Genomic DNA, 20,194 nt, shown 5'->3' on the forward strand with positions numbered 1-20,194 from the left:
CTTGCCGTTCAGCTAAGTAGTCGGGCGTTAGCGTCATTATTAGGGAAAATGATAACCGTTATGGCCTGCTATAAATGATCAAGCAATAAATGGCAATCGTTTCAGTCTTCAATTCTCCATCCGTTACAAGCTTTAATAGTCACCATATATAAAGTCATCGGTCTATGGAAAGAAGGTATGCTCGATCCCCACTGAGTCTTCCTGCTTAGGTTTTCCTAAAAATTAACTTTGCCATCAGAGGGGCATATGTCTGGGTCCGGCCATTCCTTCTTGCAGGTTTAGCTGCCGTTTATTGGATGTCTCGTCTCATACAACATCCGGAATGTAGTGCTATTGATCAGCGCCAATATTCTCCAACAAATCGTGCGAAGGAATGAAGTAGAATATTTTCATTCTGAATTGGAAGTAAACAAAGGGATGGGCGAATGGGAGAATGAAAGCTAAATTATTTCCTTTCTATTGATTCTCAAAGTCTTAATTTGAACTTAACAAAGACCAAGAAGAAATCAACCTTGATATTGTAAAATAGTAATTAATATTATAGTTTATTATCAAATCAATCAAATTATTCCTTTCGTCAAGTGACGTTTTCAATAGGATATGCCTGCGTAAGCACAAAAGCAAGCAACCATTGAGGCCCAATCAAAGCCAAACACAATGAAATATTTTATGATTAATGAATTAAATACTGTGCCTTTGAATATTTGATGAATTCATGGGTAAGAAAAGAAAAACAAAAAAGGTGGTGGAGAATACCTGGATAAGTTTTCTTATTCCATTATAACTTTTAAGATTTAGATCTTATTATATTTTTTATTTAATTTATTCATCATTTGTTAAAGTTCCGCGAAGTGTCAAGTATGTGTTTTAGAAAATACTTTTAATCTTTTTTAACACTTAATTTTTTTTAAATATTAAATAAAAACTAAAAATATTATTTAAAATCACCATCAAACATACTTTAAATATTATTTCAAGTTTAATAAATTCTTTTATTTTTATTTCCTCTATAAAAAATAATACAAATGCATCAATAAATAAAAGAATTTTGAAGAAAAAGAATTGTTAAATTCATTTTGAAGTGATTATTAACAGTAAAAGAATTTATAATTTTACCATAATATTTTTATCTATTTTATTTTTATGTTTTTTAAGTATGAAGAAAAAGGATTTTTAAATAATTGTGAGAAGAAGTAAAACTCATTTCTTCAATTTAGTGTGATTTTTCAATAGTTTTATTTAATTAAATAAATTTTGGATAAAAAATATTACCTATAATTTTTTTAATAGACAATTGTCTGTAAAATTTAAAATATTTAATTTATTAATAATCTCTTTTTCAACAAAAACTAATCGAGATCTATCAAATAATGGGAGATACATAAGGGTAAAACACATAACTTATTTACAAAATTTGATTATGAGATATCATTTTACGAAGAATGTAGAATCAAAGAATGCGTTGAAAATGAAATAATTTATTTTCTTTTCTTCCTTAAAGAATAAAGTAAATATGTCCTTAATTTAATACTTGACTGAGACCAAGAAGAATGCAACCTTAGTATTATAAATAATAATTAATATTATGCTTATCATCAAATAATGATTCTAAAATTAGAGCAAAAACAAACTAAGTCTATGAAATTAACAATTTATTTTGCTTTTCATCCTTAAAGAATAATGTAAATATGTCCTTAATTTAATACTAGAATGAGACCAAGAAAAATGCAAGCCTAGTGTCATAAAATAGTAATTAATATTATGTTTATAATCATATAATGATCCTAAAATTAGAGAAAAACAAAGTAAGTCCGTGAAAATTAAATAATTTATTTTTTTTTCATCCTTAAAGAGTAAAGTAAATATGTACTTAATTTAATACTTGACTGAGACAAAAAAGAATGCAACCCTAGGATTATAAAATAATAATTAATCTTATGCTTATCATCAAATATGTCAAGGTATTTCTTTTCTCCGGTGAAGTTTTCAATAGGCCTATTGGCTCCTTGAATATTTAGCACTAGATAGAGCCAATTATCGAAGAAACAAAGCCAAAAGCAAATAATTAATTAATTAAATATTACAGCTTTTTATTTGATTTATTTGATGTATTCATTGGTAGAACATGGTAGGTTTGGAATAATGGATGGAATTTGAGAAGAAAAACTAATCAATTTGATGTAACAACATGTGGGCTCTACAGTCGCTTTTACTATTGCAAGTGATTGTAACTTGTTTCTCGTGTATGAGGTGGTGATGGGAAGAGGGAACAACACACCACTTGTTATTTTCTTTCTTTCTAGATTCCTTTTTAATGAACTTATAGGTGGAGAAATGGACTATTATTCATATTAATGAGTTGGTTTTGATTTGTAGTATCTTTCCCTTTTTTCTTTTTCTTTTTTTGACTTTTTGCTTAATTTATTTGTTTAGTATTGAAATTTAATTGTCAAATATCAAGGTTAGTTTATGCAAGTGGGAATGAGAATATGAATAGGATGACAATTGAATTTTAAATAATTATAAAACTCTAGTAAAAGTTGAATTTGATTCCATAATAATAAATTTTTTATTTATATCCTTATTCCAAACAATAATTCATGTATATTCATGAAGAGGCAAATTGAATTAATTTCTTACAATGTCATATTCCACTAGATATGATAAATATTTTAGTGACCTGTCAGGCTTGCCAAGAGTTGGTGAGCCTAGTCAATCTAGATTGGAATCTAAAGTAGAATCACCATTCTAACAAATATAAATGGAGTTAAAATAAAAAGCATAGAATACAACTAGATAATGTTGATAAAACAATAACTAGATATAACAATAGCGAAAAAAGGTTTATAAGATAAACCATATAACTTAGAATAACTAAACTTAAACTAAAACAGATAATAGAAATGGACTCCATGTTACAACAAGGCTAATAAGGGAAAACTGGAGCTAGGTGCCGAGTAACTTGCTCATTAAAATTGGGTCTAACACCTCAATTGGCACACAAGAGTCCTTATCTTAATAAAATTAAATTTAAAGGATCAACACAAGGTCAACGAATAGTCACAATACATAAGTGTTAAGATGGTTGGTCCGAAGGAAAATAGTTTTAAAACATCATATAATTATTGATGCCATAAATTGCAAGGTAATAAGAGCAAATATCATATCTTAAGCTTGATTTCAACATTAAACTCACTTTCAAACTAGTTGATTGTATGTTACCTTTCATATATTTGGTTTTCTTATTTTTTTATTAGTTTTTAATATTTACAATTTTTTTAATGAATAATGATGGTCTTGATTCCTCTAAGACATCCCGGAGGAAAGAATGAAGTATGAGTAGAGTTAAAGAATTAAAGCTACATGAGAATCAATAATGCATTTCTCAAGCCAGAGTTTGTTAATGGGTCTAGAAATTAACCTTGTAATTAATAACTAAGTTAATTGGTCATTGAAATACCATCAACTAAGCTTCAACCTAAATTAGTTTCGGATTTGTCCAAAATAGAGTATTAAAATGCTACACAATTTTTTTATTTTTCTCATTACCAAAGAAGTTTAAAAAATTATGAAAATCTCCAAATTTACTCTATCATGAGTCTAGAAGATTTCAAAAATAATTCATAAATCCATAAATAATTCAAATAATACCAAAACTAGTGACATCCAAATCTATCTCAACACACATTGTTAAAAATCCATCAACATTTAAAAATTAGTTTCCTATGTAAACAAACTCAGAATCAAGTGAAATTTCTCAACACACACTGTTAAAAATCTATCAACATTTAAAAATTAGTTTCCTATGTAAACAAACTCAAAATCAAGTGAAATTAGATTTATAGTTTTCTTTTGAAGTTTAATAAAATATAAAAATAAATAGGAATAAAGATACTTAGCCAAAATATCCTATAATTTCGAGAAACACAAGTGGTTCAAAACTATCTTAGTTGAACCACTTTATCTTTTATCCATATCTCCAAAATTTTTGTATTAGGCCATCATGGTCCAAATGAGATGAAAATTATATAGTTAGAATCTTTAAAATTTTTGTTATTTTTTGAAAGTAATTATAAGTCTAATACCTTTTTAAAAACTTAAATATTTTAATATTTCAAACTAGTCAGAATATTGAAAATAGGGTATTCCTTTCTCATGAGAATTTTGTTCTCTCCATGGATTTATTCTCATTAATGCAACTCAAATCTATAACATTAAAGATGATTGATCTTTGATTTGAGTTTTTTCCATATAGAAAAAAAATTGGGATTTATTCATTGTGGGTTGAAAAGATAAACCAATTTTCTTAAGTAGCAACACAATAGGAGTTGATTTTCATACACTTTCCTACAACTAGATATAAATTAGAACCTAGAAGCAAATATTTTCCTTTATTTTTTAGGCTACCAAATAGTTCATAACCTAATAAGGAAAATAAAGTTTAAACCCCACCCTTGTACTCTTAATCTAAACATTGATAAAACTTTCAGCTATGCACATGCCTTGAACATTAAAAGTTGTTTCTATGTTAACATTTCCTTTGACTTTATTGGCAACTAAACAGTTTCTTATAGTAAAGAAAATGGTTGAAATGATAAAACTTCATCACATGCAATATCTTAATCTTCTAATAACTCTCCCAACCAATTTAAGGACTAAAAGAAGAAAGTAAGTTATAAATGAAAATTAAATTTGATTTTTGAAGAAATAGAAATGATTTTCTTATGACAAGATTATTTGCATAATAGAATTTGGGAACTCCTTCTAACCCTTGTTCTCCTTCAACACTTCTATGAAGCCTCACCACCAAAATGAAGAAGGATGGATGAAGAAAACTTGAAGAAGAAGAAGAGAATTGGTGATTTTTTTTTTTTTTTTATTTAGCTTTATAGATCTTTGAAGGATTTATGAATTTACTCTTATGCCCTTCTTATCTTCATGAAGTACAAAAAATAGCTCTAACAGACATAAAAATAATAAGATTGACCATAAAATCTCTACACTCTTTAGGTGTGACAAGTGTCCCCTAAAATTAATCACTTTAAATTAATAAAGTATGCACCTTAATTTCCTAGTTACTTTTAATTGCAAAAATTAAGGTTGAAATTTTAATATTTTAAAAAATTGAAATTTATGATTTAAGGGGAATTAAATCAGCTATAAGAATTTAGAAAATTTACCAAAATTATATTTAGAAAAATATCTTTAGTCATTACAAAATTAATATGACACTTTAATCCTCTACATTAACATTATAGAAAATAAATATACTTCAATCCTTTATATTAACCTTAAAGAAAAATACTTTTAGTTCTGACATTCTCTTATCTAAGCTTTTTTGCTATATAATCCTTGCTAATTTAGTTAAAGGTTTTTTTTTTTTTTCTATTCCTTAATTGTTTCAATTTAAAGAAAGTTTTAACTATTTTATTTATATTTTTATTCAAAAATTAAAAATTTGCCCATCCAAAAATTAGGATGTTATATATATATATATATATATATATATATATATATATATATATATATATCTAATGGAAAAAAATGGAATGAAAACATATTACATTTCAAAGTTTGATATTTGTTTAAAATAAAAATTATATTGCATTCCAATATTTGTTATTAAAAAGTACAAAATCTCTCTAATATTTGGCATTATTAGAAAATCATTCTATAATTTATAATTTAATAAGTACTTTTTTATTTCTTTATTAATATTCATGATTAAAATATTTAAAATTTATAAATAAAAAATTATATTATATTGTTAATTATATATAAAAATTATGTTTTGTTGATTTTGAAAAAAGAATCATATAAAAGATTTTTAAAAAATGAAGAAATTGGATAGAAGAATAGATTAATTTATAATTTATAATATTTATATCTCATATCTCAACTTAAGATTATTATGTTTCATATAGAGAAGATATAGAAAAAAGGGTTGAATAATATATATATATATATATATATATATATATATATATATAGTAAGACATGCAATAGTATTCTAATTCCATGTTCAATTGTTGATAGGAAAGGGTACATATCTCATCTTCAACTAAATATAGGTTTACTTTAAGAACATTTTTTATTCTTTTTGTATAATAAAAAATATAAAAATATATTTTGTTATCAATTGTTCTTAAAATAGGTTTTCGAGAATTGTTATGAAAATAAGGTAGTTTATAAGAACATATTTTAATTATTTTATTTTTTATGAATTATTTAAAAAAATAATTACATAAATATGAAGAGATCAATTTTTTTTTTTTTTTAAATATTTGAAAACACATAAAAAGACATTTTAAGTTCTCAAATATATTTTTATTTTAGAAATATCATAGAGCTATTTATGAAAACTATTCTCCAAATTTTTTTGGAAACTATTTTAAACAATATTCCTAAACAAGCCTATATGGTAACTGTTTTGAAAAACTATTTTCTAATTTTGAATACACAAAACAATTTTCTAACATGGAAAGCAATTTTTTAACTTAGAAAACAAGTTTGGCAAGCTTTTGGTAGAAAATATTTTTTAAAAAGGAAAATTATTCAAGAAGTAGGTGTTTCTAGAACAAATTTAAGATATTTTAAGTTGTCGAGTGTGCAATAACTTCATGAAGTTTCTAATAAAAATTGAGACAAATATTTAAGAACCATTCTCAAAAACAGTTTTTTAAGTTGAGAATTGCTTTTGAAAACATTACCAAAATGTTTTTAAAAAAAAAACAAAAGACAATCATAATAAATGGGTTTACAAGGAAAATAAAAATATTAATGAGGAATTAGAAAGATAAAAAATAGGATTAGTGATGAGAAGTTACAATTAACAAAAGACAGATCATGGCAAGGTATTTGCTCCCAAAGGCAAATAAAAATATTGAGGAATTGGAAAGATAAAAAATAAGATCAGTGATGAAAACTTACAAATAACAAAAGACATAGGTATGGCAAGGTATTTGCTCCCATTGTCTTTATAGAAATCATAAGGACATTAATTTCTTTAGTGGTTCAAAAAAAGTAGGAAATTTATCAATAGAATTTGAAATCTACTTTTCTAAATGTGTTTCTTGAAGTAGTATAAGGATTATGCGGTAATTAAGAGCATGAAGAATAGTTTTTGAATTAAAAAAAAAAAAAGGTTTTTTATGGTGCCTAAAGTAGTGTCAAGGGCATGGAATAGTAGAATTAATAAATATTTTCAACATAATTAATAATTTCGCTAAAATTGTACTTACAGATGAATGAGAAAGAAGATATATTAGCAACTAATTTGGTCTTTCTAATAAAAGTAAAAAAAAATATTAGTTTTATATCTTACTATCTTTGCAAAGAAGTGAAGCTAGCTAGCTAAAGGGAAAAAGGTGTATTGGTTTCCCATAAGGTTATAAATGAAAAAAAATAGTTTTGAGGAAGTTTAAACAATTGGGTCAACACACCAATAGATTATGGAGCTAAGTGATCCAGGCTTAGAAGAAAAAGAAGTGGATTCAACAATACTTTAAAAAACACCAACAATGACTAGCTGGCATGAACACTGGCAAAACATACTTTGTTACATTAAAAATATTGCCAGCTATTTCCAAAACAATAGAAATTCATAGCTAGGTGTCTAAAACAAAGGCATAATCACACCAATATCTTCAGATAAATAAAACTTCCCAAGGACATGACAAGCTGAAAAGGCAACAACAATCCAATAGATGGCACAATTGACAACCAAGTGAGGTGCCTAAAACAAACGGTTTCCCCGCCGCATCAGTGGAAGTTGTTGCCCCTTTATAACAAATAATTTGAACTTTCTAAGCCAGAAACTTGATTTTATCATCACCTTCCATGATGAATAGAACTTCCGAAGTATATAAGAAAAGAAGATGAAAAAACAGCCACAAATGGCCCAAACGAAAACTACAAGCCATGCAGAATCTGGCAACACGGTGTAGAGGCCCATCATCAATGCAATCATCATCGCTGCCATGGCATACATGGATAGATTAAATCCCCAGTTCAAGAAGTCATGGAGGACCTCCTTCCGATTATTTAACGTCATGAAGAAATAGACGCAAACAGCAGCCATGGAAAGCACCAAGGCTGCGGTATCCGCCACAACAAATATTTTGAAAGCTGTTTTTTTGCTTAAAATGGCCATGCTATCATCGTCCTCATACCCACCAGGCAAGCTGAAACCTGCAGCGAAGGTGATAGTTGCTATCAGTGTGGCTACTAGCAAATGGGTTTCACCTTTTTTCTTCATGGCCTCGGTGAAGTCTCGGCCTCCACTGCCTTCACCTTTGTCTTTGCTTCTATTCACACTTCCTTGGTCTTCGCTTTCCCTCACACCTCTGTCTTCGCTTCTTTTCTCACCTTTGTTTTCGTTGATGGCCTTGAGGATCCACTGCCAACCCAAAGGTCCAGCCCTAGCTTTGACACTCTTCAATTTTCTTAGGATTGAGTCCTGAAATTCAATCATAATCCTTTCAGAGACAACAAAGATTAATGAATGCCTGTAGCTTTCACTCTTAGCAGTGGGGAGTAGCATCGCTTTAAAGAGTCCCATACAATGTGACACTATTTAGCTACCACCTCAGGCAAGAGGAAAGCAATGTTCTTAATTAATTGTTAAGGATTTTTTAGCTGATAAATTACCTTGAAGTTGGAATTTCATAGCTAATTAAGTCTTAGCAATTATTTTGAAATTAGATTTCTTAATAATATGATAACAATAATAAATTTTATTGGTATCAAACACACAATCATGGAACCATCTATGTAATGAAGTAAAGAGAATTTTGAAAATTATGACACTGCATTGATGATAATGAATATTTATATGTAAACATACTCAGGATTTACTATGTTTTAAACTTTATCCTGTACTTTAATTCAAACTAATAATAGACTTTTATTACAATTTAATCTTTATATTCTACTTTAATTCAAACTAATAATAAATAGATAAATATTAATAATTAAATTAACAATAAGTATTTAAATTATTTATTTTGTATATTAGTAACATAAATATTGATGTAATAATATCACATTCATCATATAGAATATAATTGTATCTACCATTACTTCAATCAACCAATATATACACCAGTTTCTAGATAGTAGGAAAATGAATTGAGTTAGACATGCTTACCTGTCTTCCGAGAGAGTCCTTGGCTGATGATATTATGTCTGTGGCGGTTAAATTATCTTCATTAAGTGCCATCTTATCTACCTTTTGACTCATTATGAAATCTGTACCATGATCCATTTGGAAATCAGCAAGTAAATGGAGAGGCGTTTGTCCCCTTTCATTCTTCCCATTGAGTAGTCCTCTCGCACGGAACCAATGAACACAGAACAATTTTAGAAAATGACGCCTTTGCGACATGAACAAGTGAATAGCATTATTGCCTTTATCATCTACTTGTTCGCAACAATCTGGATAGCACGATGCCAGAAGCTTTGCTACTCCCTTATGACCACGGCTCGCAGCAATGTGAAGTGCTGTCATGTTATTAAATTCTTTGATGCCAAGGTAGATAACTTGACTCTCATATTCTGATTTGTCTAGTAGCTGCCTTGCAATTGAAGTATAGCCCAAGTATGCAGCGCAATGAAGCGGAGACCACCCGTTGCTATCAACCTCTTTAATTAGCTCTTTTTTCCATTCCAGAATTTTATGAACCATTTCTGATAAACACATACGATAATGGAGAAAAGAAAGTGAGCAAGATTTAAGAAACAAGTTCCTATTCAGTAAGCCCTGTCCTCTTGATCCAAGTTGGATATTCATACTCAAATCATAAGCTAGTATTTTTCACTTCTAGTCATTGGCATTGAAAAAATATGCTCAACTAGTTGCAGGATAACATTTAAAATGCATTCCAAAAATTACAAGGAAATCAAATAATGGCTATAGGAAAATTCAGAATTATTTTAAAGGACGGAGGAAGGGAACTGTAAATGTACTACACTTTTTTATTTTTTAAAGAGATGGTAATGGTGAGAGAAAATCTTTGCATAATTCTCATGCACTTAAGAAATAGAGAGGAGGCTTGGGCGAAAGGGTAACTATGTCATTTTGAATATATATATATATATATATACACGTATATTTTTTTTCTTTTTGTCCGAGATGAAAATCCCTTTATTTATAAATACATATATAATGAATTTTTTCAGTCAACCATAGTATGGTCATGCGAAATTCATCTACCAATATGTTCAATTTATGTTAAATCCAACTCTAAATTTGGTTAAAAATTAATAACTTGTACCAAGTCTTTGGACAACTCGGGTTCCAATAAATTTATATAGATTCTCATATGTTATTAAATAAAACAACTATTTCAAAGTCTATGTCATAGAAATGATGTTACAAAATAAAAGGTTAAATGTTAAACGTCTTATAAAACATAAGTTAATTACTAGTTTAATATAAATGACAACCCACAAACTTAAATTTCAATAATCTAAAATAGTTTAACAATTAAATAAAAATAATAACTCTTTAATCCAACATAAACAAATAAACCTTACTCTAAGATCATTTAAAAGTGAGAAATATTAGAGTTTACTGGAACCTAATTACCTAAGTTGCTCCTCTACTCATAATACTCCTTGTAATCTGACTTAATTATAATTTTGTTGTTTAAATATATTTTTGTAATTTTGTGTGCTTTTATCCTTTAGACTTTTTCCATATTTAATTTCCAAATATTCCATATATATTTTAGTAAGTCCCCTTTTTTTTTTTTCAATATTCATAATGATTTCTACAAAATAATTACTAGCACAATGTATCTAATTAAAATATTTAAAATAATTCCCAAAAGAAAAAGGGAAATTAAATGTTGAAATCATAGCCGTTTGAAATGTTGGTGCTGATCTTTGACAAACATTTAACCATATAGAGACGAGATAATTACCTGGGTGTTTGGAAATTACGGCAGCATGCAAAGCGGTTCTACCCTTGAGGCCCCTGTGATCTGGTGAAGTGGCAAAATTTTCTAGGATTATGTCCACCAAGTCGTCAAACCCCCTCTCCGCAGCCATGTAAAGGGGAGTGTTGCCTTTGTGATTAGGGCCATAGGTAAACCTGGGGTCTTCCTTAATCAATAACTTCACCACCTTAGGGTGATGATATCTCACTGCTTCATGTAAAGCTGTGTCTCCCTCCCGGTTCATCGTCCTCAGCATCCCCTGATGAAATTCAACCCCACTTTCGATATCGGAGGGTTGTGGGGGTTGAGGTTTTGCAGCGTGAATGAGAGCTTCCACCACCTTCTGATACCCCTCTCTGGCTGCAAGGTGAAGTGGAGTGTCGCCATGTTCATTGACACGTCGTAGTAGAGATGAGTCTGAATGTTCCTTAAGGATCAGTTTCACGCATTTCTGTTTACCAAACTGGGCTGCAATGTGGAGGACTGTGTTCTCCATTGGGGTTAGTTCTTCTCCAAGATCATGGAACATTTTTAGGATTTCACCGAGGCCATACTTGGTTTTGCGTCCTGCAGCCGCCTTGTAGAGCTGAGGATCCATGTGTCTCGTCTTCGTTAGCCTGTCACCTTGAGTTGCAGCCCAGTTGGAGATCTGGGTTCGGCTATCATCGACAGGTGCAACCTGGCTTGAAATGGAATCCATCGGTGCCTAGCTCAATCAGCAATACCCTTCTCTATAGAACTCAAATCCTTGTGAAATCATTACTATGTTTCTGCATATATATATATTGTGCCTATATGCATTATTTAGATTTTTTAAAATTTGCTTCTACAATGACGAATAAATTATTATGTAGACAACGCGTTCCTTCTATATTCACACTTAGTTGTCTTTTTTTTTTTTTCATCCGGCTCGCACGGAAAGTTGGCAAGTTTTAAGATCCTGGTTATGAAGTGGAGGGGTGAGACTTGACAGGTTGTGCTCTCAAATTTTACTTTTAGTGTTGTCAATTAATGAAATCTATACCCATGATTGGGACAAAATATTGTTTGTACTTTAGTTTTCTTTGAAAAGAAGCTTTGGTTGAATGTTGCGGGGTTTATCAAAATTATTTATTGGAATCACTATTTTCTTACATTATTTGGTTGAATGTTTATACTTGGAAAGGAATGCATTCAAAAGTTTATTTTCTTACATTATTCCTGTATTTACTTGCAAAAGTATTTACTTCTCTTAATATTTATTTGTTCCATAGAAAAATAGATTGGTGGGAAGTCACCCGAAACATAATATATACATATCCCTTTCAAGGCTGGAAGAGTCATTTTAAAAATCATTTGTTAGTTTTGAGAATATTATAATATTGAACCTTCGAGGAACTCATTAGAATATATTGAAGTTACTCCAAATATAATATATTCCTTTCAAGGTTCATCCCATTATGACACGTACCATGTTTTATATGGTGAGCATCTGAATTGACCTTGGAAGATGTCTTGGAATCCTACTTGTTCCATACTCAAACTTTGACAATCATGAAAATTTATTATCTAAAATTAAGTCTTATGATTAATATATTTTAATTATTTCTTTAAATGCAATGTGATCTCGATGTCTTAAACTTTTAATACCACCATCTTCCATGATTGTAAGTAAATGAGAGACATTAAGGACAGATATTTTAGGTCGAATAAAAACTTATTATATTGTTATTTGTTGGAGACAAAAAATATTAATTTGTATAGATCAATTATTGACATCCTATTACATAATATTGTACGATGACTATGATATTAGCACGTTTAAAAATAAAAATAAAATACTATTTTTAAAAATATATATATAATACCATGCTATTTCCATGAATAGCCGAGGCTATAAAGATGATTATGTTTTCCCATTTTTTAAAATTTTCTCATGCTTAATTATTTTATTATTTATTTATTTTTTAATTTAATATTTTAAATCAATTTTAATGTAATGACACTATATAAATTAAAATAATATAGAACTTTGTGCACGAAATAGGGTATGTTGCTTATGGAAGTTATCATTTTTTTCAATAGGAAAGGAAAAAATTCTCAAATTCATGGCCAAAAATTAGTTACATATATTGTCTTGTTTTTTTATTTTTATTTTTTATTTATTTGTTTAGTTACATATGTAATAATACTGATGCATGTGTGCTAACGTAGGAAAATGATGCAAAGGCTAATCATGTAAAAAATTACAGCTTAAGCATTCTTTTATGGTCAAAGGGGCACATGGATCATGGAAGAAAAAAATAATATCAATAGATTGGAAGTGGGAGAGCATTGACCTTCAAACGCATTTAAATTTGTTTATTTGTCTTTATAAAATGAGTCCTTGTTAAAATCATTTTAATGAAATGACATCAAAAATGAAATTATAAACAATGACCATTTTGTATTGTGAAAAAACTCTGACAGAACTAGGAGAGGCCTAGGAAAGTGCTCTAGTTTATTATTTTAATATTAGCCTTCTTATATTATTTTAATTATGTTAAAATTCTTTTATCAAAAATCTATTATCTATTTTTTAATTATCTTTCTAGTGCAAAGAAATGGAACATATGTTCGTAGAAATGCTTGTTATAAAAGATTATATATAGATACACCTCATTCATTTTTATTTTATTTAATTTTTAAATGGTGAAATAAAATATTGTAATATATTTATAATTCATTACTAAAATTAATAAATTAAAAATAGGGAATTGTTGCACCTTTTCTATTTTTTGAGTTCAACTTCCTAGAAATGAACAAAGAAAAAATGTGTTCACATATGATTTTCTCCTTTTTAAAAAAAAAATTTTTTAAAATAAAAAAAACACTCCAATAAATAATTTTGTGAAGGCATCTAAATAAAAAAGTTTCTACTATATTTTTCTATTTCATTTTAAAAAATTGTCATATCTTTAGAATAACTTCTCAAATTGTAAAAAAATATATAAATATCTAAACATATTTTCAGTCTTATTTTTTATTTGCTAGAAAAATAAAAATACAAAAGAATATCTTAACCCATCTTCATTAAGGAAATAAATCTTATTAATCACACCAATTTTAGGGCAATCTCCACTTAAAAGTTTATTTTCTTACATTTTTTTTTTTATATGCCGTGATCAACTACTTTATCTTTTTTATTTATTTATTTGTTACCTAGAAAAATAGACTATGTGGGAGGTCACTCCAAATATAATTATACATCCTTTTTAAGGCTTGAAGAGTAGCCATCATGAAAATCATTGGATCATTTTGAGAATATTATAATTTGAACCTCAAGGGATTCATTGGAATCAAAGTTATAGACTCCAAATATAATAAATCCTTTCTAGGGTCATCCCATTATGATACATACAATGTTTAATAGAGTGAGCATGTGAATTGGCCTTGGAAGATAATTTGGTTCCTACTTGTTCTTTGCTCAAACTTTGACAATCATAAAAATTCATTACTTAAAATTAATAAGTCTTATGATTAAAATATTTAAATTATTTCTTTGAATGCAATGTTAGAATCAAAACTTTTAATATTGTCATTGGTTGGAGACAAAATATTAGTTTGTATTGATGGTGATACTAGCACGTTTAAAAATAAAAAATAAAAAATAAAAAATTGAAAATATAAACATAATTGTTGTATATGGTATTTTTTTCTTTTTTATTTACTTGTTAGTTGGATAAGTAACGTTTGCTAATGCATGTACGCTTACGTAGGAGTAATGATATAAAGGTAATCATGTGAAAAGTTGTTCTTTATTTAATTGTAATTGTAATTACAATTTAAATATTATTAAACAAGCCACATGTCACATGATCATAAAAAAAAAAAAAATCTTGAAAGTGGAAACCATTGACCTTCAAATATATTTAAATTTATTAGTTATTTTAAAAAATGATATCTCTATCAATCAATTTTAATGAATAACATCATAAGTCTAATTAAAATAACATAGAACTTTAGAATGGGTTTATTTTCCCTTCATTTATGTCTTCATTTATTTAATCGCTACATGAATGAAAGTATAAACTTTAAAAGTTAAATACACAAATTATAATCTAGATTGAGATTTTCAAAAAATATCTAATGTGTTCAAAACTAATTAACGATTTTAAAATATTTATCTAGGGATTAAAATCTTATTAGAAAAACTGATATTCAAATCCGAAACCTCAAAATCTTCGGTTATTTATTTGATTTTTGTATAATAGGGTTTTCGAGAAGTCAATCAAATCTAATTTATACCCAAAACTTTAAGTGCGAAAGATTTTTCTACCGTTATTAAGTTATTTATCCCTAAATTGGGTTTGGGTGTGACAAAGATTGCCTATTTTTCTTTTTCCTTTCAAATAGTGGGTAGTGGTAGAGCTGACTATTTGTGAATCGGTCACCTTGGAAGATCTTCCGGGATCTTACTTCCCCATGTTCAAACTTGATGACAATCATGAAAGCTAATTATCTAAAGTTAAGTTTTATGATTAAAAATTTTAAATTATTTATTTGATTACGATTTGAGATTTTGTTCTTCCAGAAGTCTAATGGCCATGTTCTTCCCTTCACTGAAATTCAGACAAGAGACCACTGACAACGCAAAAAAATTATTTTATATCCTATAAAATTTATTATAATGTCGTTGTGCTGGACAGAAATAATCTGAATCTGTGTTCAATCATTGACATTCATTGAGAAATTCTACACTGTGGTGTGAAAGCATATTTAAAAATAAAAGAATAAAACAAATAAAAATAATATAATGATAATAACAAAGCCAGTGATCCCCTGCCAGCCAGATAGAAAATAAATGAGAGAGAGAGAGAAAAGAGAAAGAGAGTGTAAACATAGAAGGAGAGAGAGAAGTGTGAATATGGAAGGAAAACAGAATCTACCTAACAGGGTCACTGGAGGTATAGAAGTGTGAATACAGAAGGTTTTAACCCAACAACTGCAACTCATTGGAGGGATGGTACCCACTTCGGTACCATAGAATTCTCCTTTTGTTAAATGTGATGGTTTGGAGGTGTTCATCAAAATAATTGGTATAATTTTAAGTACAAATGTGATAAAAATTAAGAAAAATAAATTACCTTAACTAGTCTTCTTCGGCTACCTTAATTAGAATTCAATATAGTAATTAATTTTATATTAAACTAAATTATTATATATTTTTAAACTTTTATATTTTAAATCAATTTTAAGGTAACCACACTATGTAAGTTAAAATAACAAAGAAGTTTGTGCACGAAATAGCATATTTTGGTTATGGAAAATGATGATTCCTCTCAATAGGAACGGGAAAAGTTTGTCAAATTCATGGGCAAGAATTAGTTACATATTTTATGTTGTTTATTTATTTATTTATTATTTATTTGTTGGTTGGAAAAGTAATAATTGATGACGTATGTATGTTTCCATATGTTTAAACTTACGTAAGCATTATTCTATGGTCGAAGGGGCCACATGGATGATGCAAAGAAAAAATAATCGGGATGGAATGGAAGTGGGAAAGCATTGACCTTGGAAGATCATCCGGGATCTTACTTCGCCATGTTCAAACTCTGGCAATCATGAAAACTAATCATCTAAAGTTATCCTATGAAAACTTATTATAATGTCGTTGTGTTGGACAGCAATAATCTGAATTTATGTTCAGTCATTGACATTTTTGAATTCTATACTGTGGTTTGTGATAGACAGTAAGAAGATAACCGAAGATTCAAGCATCCTAATTGATATTAGTTAAGCATCTTAAGGAGTTAGAAAAGCTGTTAAGAGTTAGATGATTTGTTAAACATTGTTAGAGTTAGTTAAATAGCTCAATATAAAAGTAATAAAGGCTAAAAACTTTAAGTGTACTGAGAAAAAGAAATTATTCAATTAAGAAGTTTAGTTCTCCAGTTTCATTCTAAAGTCTTTCATGGCTTCAGAGCTTCCTTCTATCTCTCTTTCTGCCAGCTGGTGCCATTCAGCCAATGCAAGCATTGAACCATGCTCTTCCAATCAAACTCAGACGGAAACAACTGCATTCCTTGGTGCACAAAGATGGAGAATGTGGTGTTTGCCAACGGCTTTGAAGAATATATTGAAGGGTTGAAGATTTGCCCTCCAAGGATAACAAATTCGGGTGATTCATGTAAGATAAAATCTCTAAAATTGCAAGTAACAAAATGAAAATCTAAGATCGTACCTCCAACCATGACAATTATATTCACATAAAATATGGATTAGTTGGCTAGTACTTACAAGACCTTATGTCCATGTACCAATGGAACTTAGACTTATTTTTGTAGACTAGAGACTCTTTTTTCCCACTTCTGGAATTAATATTGTATATCTATATATTCTATTCTCTTCTTCCAAGCAAAAAATACTTACGGTAATTTTCAATCAAGTAATATGCTTCATGTCTGTAGACATGGGTGGTTACTGCATAAGAGATGTAACCTCACGTTTCATTTATTTTAGGGAAAATAATATTTAAATGGGCCACAAACTTAAAAACTTTTATTCTATTTTATTTTATTTTATAAAAAACGGTTTCCAACATTTCTCCCACTTGGTCCATAAAAATTCCTTAATATGTATTAATTAAATTAATACACAACATATTTTTTCCTAAATCATTATACTTTATCAAAGGAGTTTAAAACACATGAATCATGGCCGTAGGTCCTCTAAGAACGAGTATTACTTTTCACGTATTACAATGTAACTTTCTCTTTTGAATAAGAACAATATGTGAGTCATTCCTTTATGAATGAGCTTCTAAGTTCTCATTCAGGGTCTACTTAACATTCATAACATGCATATTGTCATTCTTTAAACTTATGTATACAACCAAAATGAGAAGACAAACTTGAAATAATTGGAGTTTTCATATCAACCAGAAAATGCAATAAAACACAAAGGGTGTCTCAATTACATGAAATTTACAAAACAGAATTGAGTCCCTTATGCTCAACCTGTTCCTTATAAGCCTTAAGTGGCAATCCTTTCGTCAAAGGATTCACAATCATCAATCCAGTACTAATATGCTCAATAGCCACCTTGTTTGATTGAATATGTTCCCTAATAGCTAAGTACTTAATGTCGATGTGTTTACTGTGACTTCCATTTTTATTATTCTTGGCTAAAAACACTGCAATAGAGTTATTGTAGTAAATCCTCAATGGCTTAGAAATTGAGTCAACAACCTAAAGCCTTGAAATAAAACTCCTCAACCAAATAGCTTGTGATGTTGCTTCAAAACATGAAACAAATTCTACTTCTGTGGTCTAAGTAGCAACCAATGTTTGCTTTGCACTTCTCTATGAAATGACCCCTCCAGCTAATAAGAAGACATATCCAGATGTTGACTTTCTAGAATCAAGGCAACCATCAAAGTCAGAACCTGAATATCCAACCACATCCAAATGATCAAATCGTCTGTATTAGTCCCTAGTCCCCTTAAGGTATTGCATGACTTTCTTTGTAGTTTTCCATGGAGTTCCAGACCTGGATTACTTTGATATTTACCCGACATCCATATTGCATAGAAATGTTAGGTTTGTATAAACTTGAGCATACATTAAGCTCCTAACTACAGAAGCATAAGAAATGTTTTTCATCTCTTTCTTCTTCAAATCATTACTCGAGCATTGGTTCAAACTAAATTTGTCACCTTTAACAATTAGTGCAGTACTAGGTGAACAATCCTTCATGCAAAATCTCTCAAGCACTTTATTGATATATGTTTCTTAAGACAATCTTAATATCCGTTGAGATCTATCTCTCTCAATCTTTATGCCAATGACATAAGAAGATTCACCCATATATTTCATATCAAATTGTTGCGAGAGAAATCGCTTCACCTCATGAAGCAAGCCCAAATCATTTGAAGCAAGCAAAATATCATCCACATATAAGACTAAGAAAATTATTTGCTCCCACTGACCTTATGATATATACATTGATCCATAACACTTTCCATAAAATCGAATGAAGAAATAACATCATAAACTTTAAATACCATTGACAGGATGCTTATTTTAGTCCATATATAGATTTCTCAAGCTTGCAAACAATGTGATCATTTCCATTTGTGATGAACCCTTTTGGTTGTTTCATGTAAACCTCTTCCTCTAAATCTCCATTAAGGAAAGTTGGTTTTACATCCATTTGATGTAGCTTCATATCAAAATGAGCTACTAATGTCATGATTATCCAAAATGAATCATTTTTTGAAACAGGAAAAAGGTATCATGATAATCAATTCCTTCTTGTTGAGTTAATCCTTTAGCTACAAGTCTTACCTTAGATATTTCAATATTGCTTGAGGATTCTCTAGATCCACTAGAATATCCTCATGATGTGGTTCATTAACAACTGGTGCCTCTTGGATTGTCGAATCTTAATGATTATCCAGGAAAATAATTAGTTTACTTGAAGATTCGAGAGTGGGTTCAATATTATGGCCTTCCTCAAACACTAAGTGTCGAGGTTCATTGCTTCACTAATCACATCATTCTCCAGAAACCTTGCATTATGAGATTCTATAATTTTTGTAGCATGAGAAGGACAATAAAATTTGCATCCCTTAGACTTTTCTGCATAGCTAATGAAATATCCACTGACTGTTCTTGAATTTAATTTATTCTCTTGTGGATTATAAACTCTAACCTCAGCGGGGCAACTCTATACATGTACATGCCTTAGACTGGGTTTCCAACATTTCCATAACTTAAAAGGAGTTTTAGGAACTACCTTGGTTGGAACCCGATTTAGTACATATGTCGTTGTCTTTATGGCCTCACTCCACAAGGATGGAGTTACTAACCATACTCCTAACTATGTCCTTTAGAGTTCGGTTTCATCTTTCAACCACACCATTTTGGAATGGTGAGTCAGACATTGTGTATTGGGCAACAATGCCATGTTCCTGTAGAAACCATACAAATGGGCCAGATAATTGTTTTTTTTCAATGTACCTACCATAATATTCACCACCTCTATCTGAATTTACAATCTTAATTTGTTTACCCAATTATTTCTCTACCTCTGCTTTATAGATTTTGAAAGCCTATAGTGCTTCACACTTATCATAAAGTAAAAAGAGATACATATATCGTGAGTAGTCATCAATAAAGGTGATAAAATATCTTTGACCATTTAAGCACATATCATAAAGACCACTAATGTCAGTGTGTATGATTTCTAAAATATCATAAGTCCTCCTAACACTCTGCTTCTTAGTCATG

The 20,194-nt window shown here is 29.2% G+C and overlaps 1 protein-coding gene across 1 annotated transcript; it reads right to left on the bottom strand.

Annotated features, from left to right (window-relative positions):
• Positions 1-7,735: 7,735 nt before the first annotated feature.
• LOC117915268 (ankyrin repeat-containing protein At5g02620-like) lies at positions 7,736-11,640 on the bottom strand. The gene is made up of 3 exons (XM_034830822.1): positions 10,926-11,640; positions 9,149-9,687; positions 7,736-8,458 (listed from the first exon to the last, which is right to left on the bottom strand). Exons 1-3 carry the CDS (start codon positions 11,638-11,640, stop codon positions 7,736-7,738), a joined length of 1,977 nt encoding a protein of 658 aa, XP_034686713.1.
• Positions 11,641-20,194: the final 8,554 nt, after the last annotated feature.

The sequence above is a fragment of the Vitis riparia genome, chromosome 5, assembly GCF_004353265.1.
Source record: "Vitis riparia cultivar Riparia Gloire de Montpellier isolate 1030 chromosome 5, EGFV_Vit.rip_1.0, whole genome shotgun sequence".
Classification (NCBI taxonomy): domain Eukaryota; kingdom Viridiplantae; phylum Streptophyta; class Magnoliopsida; order Vitales; family Vitaceae; genus Vitis; species Vitis riparia.

Coding starts and splice junctions, on each gene's coding strand:
- LOC117915268 (XM_034830822.1), bottom strand. CDS start 11,640: ATGGATTCCATTTCAAGCCAGGTTGCACCTGTCGATGATAGCCGAACC. Junction 9,688..10,925: donor CGTAATTTCCAAACACCCAG/GTAATTATCTCG, acceptor TGTGTTTATCAG/AAATGGTTCATAAAATTCTG. Junction 8,459..9,148: donor AGGACTCTCTCGGAAGACAG/GTAAGCATGTCT, acceptor ATTGAATTTCAG/GACTCAATCCTAAGAAAATT.